This window comes from Ursus arctos, unplaced genomic scaffold, assembly GCF_023065955.2.
Source record: "Ursus arctos isolate Adak ecotype North America unplaced genomic scaffold, UrsArc2.0 scaffold_42, whole genome shotgun sequence".
NCBI lineage: Eukaryota > Metazoa > Chordata > Mammalia > Carnivora > Ursidae > Ursus > Ursus arctos.
The window spans coordinates 348,770-351,372 of NW_026623059.1; the positions used below are offsets into that span (position 1 = coordinate 348,770).

A 2,603-nucleotide genomic window follows, 5' to 3' on the forward strand; every position below is an offset into this window, starting at 1 on the left:
CACCAGGATATTTGTAATTCATTGGTATTTAGGGACAGGAATAACCATTGTGAGTGACTCTGTTTTTTTTTGGTTTTTACTATATCTGCTTTCACGTTAGAAAATTTTCTAAGTCAGAGAGTGGAGAGGAGAGCAACGAATCATGTGTCCAGAGAGGGTCCCTGGGGGCAACTGCTCTATGGAGAGGAAGCCCCAGAACCTGACAGGAAACCTGCCCACAACCTCCATCTGCAGCTGGTCCTGGGGCTTAAGGACAGAACTGGTGACTAGTGTGCACCCCCTGCTGGTCCAGATCCCCTTCTACAGTGAGGTTTGTGTCTGGGCTCACACTGATGTCCCCTCACTGTGTCACTCGCACAGTAATACACGGCCGTGTCGTCGGCTCTCAGGCTGTTCATCTGCAGATACAGCGTGTTCTTGCCGTTGTCTCTGGAGATGGTGAATCGGCCCTTCACGGAGTCTGCATAGCTTGTGCTACTTCCATCATAGCTAATAACTGCGACCCACTGCAGCCCCTTCCCTGGAGCCTGGCGGACCCAGCTCATGGCATTGTCACTGAAGGTGAATCCAGAGGCTGCACAGGAGAGTCTCAGGGACCCCCCAGGCTTCACCAGGTCTCCCCCAGACTCCACCAGCTGCACCTCACACTGGACACCTGCAGACACAAGACATCCTGGTCAGGAAACTGTCACACACCCACTGTTTGTCTCCCTCAGATCCACTCACACACTCCATGTCTCTTGTTCAGCATGAGTTACCTTTTAAAAGAGCAACAAGGAAAACCCAGCCGAGCACCAACTCCATGGTGAGCTCTCTGTGTTCTGTCCTGATACTGATTAGAACACCTGGAAACCCTGGGTCTGGGGCTCCTCTCCCAGCTGCAGAGTCAGGGTTGGGCTGTTTTAATCAGCAGAGGGAGGGCCCTATTTGCATGACCTCTGACTATATATTCAGCTTGGGATCTATGCTGACATAGAGGCCAGTAACCAGAGCAGATGTGACTGCCTTTGTTTTGGTGGTATTGACCACTTTTCAAAAAAAATATATAACTTTTCATTTTGTAACTTTCCATTGTATGTACGTAGCCTCCTTGTGCGACTTCATTTGTACATACTCACACAAATCCTGCAGGATAGGTGTCATGTTGTCCCATAAGGAATCATAAACCTATACCTAGAATTTTAGAAGATCTGTGACTTGTCCAAGAACACATGCAGGTTTAGAATGAGCCCCAGTGTCCAAGGACAACCTTCCGCCCCTGAAACAGCGAGGACACAGAGGGCAGGCTCGTGGGAAATGTTGAACCCCTGGTGTAATGGGGAGAGGATGATGTTACCTGCTCTAGAGTTACTTAAAATAAGGAGAGCCTCAGGGTTCGTGCAGGTGGATATTCTAACATTTCAGTGTCTATGTGGTCCTCCAGCATCATCTCTTTGTTTATTACTTTTGAAGAGTTACTAGACACAGGATACACTGCACACGTGCAGAATGTGTGATAGGATAAACCAGTGTCACAATCAAGCTTTCCAGAGTCAGCAAATCAATTCTCCCTAATATTTCCTATGTTTTCCCTGGAATTCCTCATCCTCCTTCCCTTCTTCACCCTGTACCCACATAACTTGGGTATTTCTCATGTTACTTAGACTAGTTTTAATCTTGAGGAATTTATAGATGTGCAATTATAATGTATGTAATTTCATTTGTAGGACTTTTTAAAAATTTCTCTCCGTAAATCTTGAGAATTCAACCATGTTGCTGTCTGTAGCAAGAATCATGTATTTTAATGTTTGGCAGCTTTCCTAGCAGTGAACATAGCAATATTTATTTTTTAAATGGTTGTTTGGGATAAGAATTTTTCCGTTTCTGATTATACAATAAATTTGCTTCTCACCCTGCAGATGTAGATATGGTGCTCAGAGAATATTTTAGTTTCATTGATCTGCTTTACTGTTTTTCTGGTTTCTATTTCATTGCTTTCTGCTCTAATCTTTATTATTTCTCTTCTTCTGCTTGGTTTAGGCCTTTTTTGCTGTTCTTTTTCCAGCTCCTTTAGGTTTAAAATTTGCTTGTGGATTTGAGATATTTCTAAATTCTTCAGAGAGGTTTTTATTGCAGTGTACTTCTTCCTGAGGACCAACTTTTTGTTTCCTAAAGGTGTTGAACAGGTGTGTTTCCTTTTCCTTAGCTTACATGATTTTTAAAATTCTTCTTTTATTTCCTTGTTCATTCATTCATTACTTGGTAGGGTGCTCTTTCACTTCGAAATGTCCTCTTGTGAATGATTTCACAGTGATTTCCAGATTCAAAGCATTGCGGTCTGACAATATGCAGGGAATGATCCAAATCTCTTGGTTTCTGTTGAGACCTGATTTGTGACCCAGTATTTGATATTCTGGAATAATGTCCATGAGCACTTGCAAAGAATGAGTATTCTGTTGTTTTTGTTGAAATGCTGTGTATATATCTGTGTGGTCCACCTCGGCCAATGTGTCATTCAGAGCTCTTGTTTCTTTGTTGATCTTTGCTTAGATGATCTGTCCATTGCTGTGAGTATGGCGTGAATTCCCCTGGTATTGATATGTGGTTATCAATGTTTTTCTTTA

At 43.1% G+C, this 2,603-nt stretch overlaps 1 gene segment (V, D, J or C); it reads right to left on the minus strand.

Annotated features, from left to right (window-relative positions):
- Positions 1–266: 266 nt before the first annotated feature.
- LOC125281439 (immunoglobulin heavy variable 3-23-like) lies at positions 267–874 on the minus strand. The segment is given in 2 exon segments: positions 267–655; positions 759–874. Coding segments are annotated over 2 exon segments (435 nt in total).
- Between the last annotated feature and the right edge of the window lie 1,729 nt (positions 875–2,603).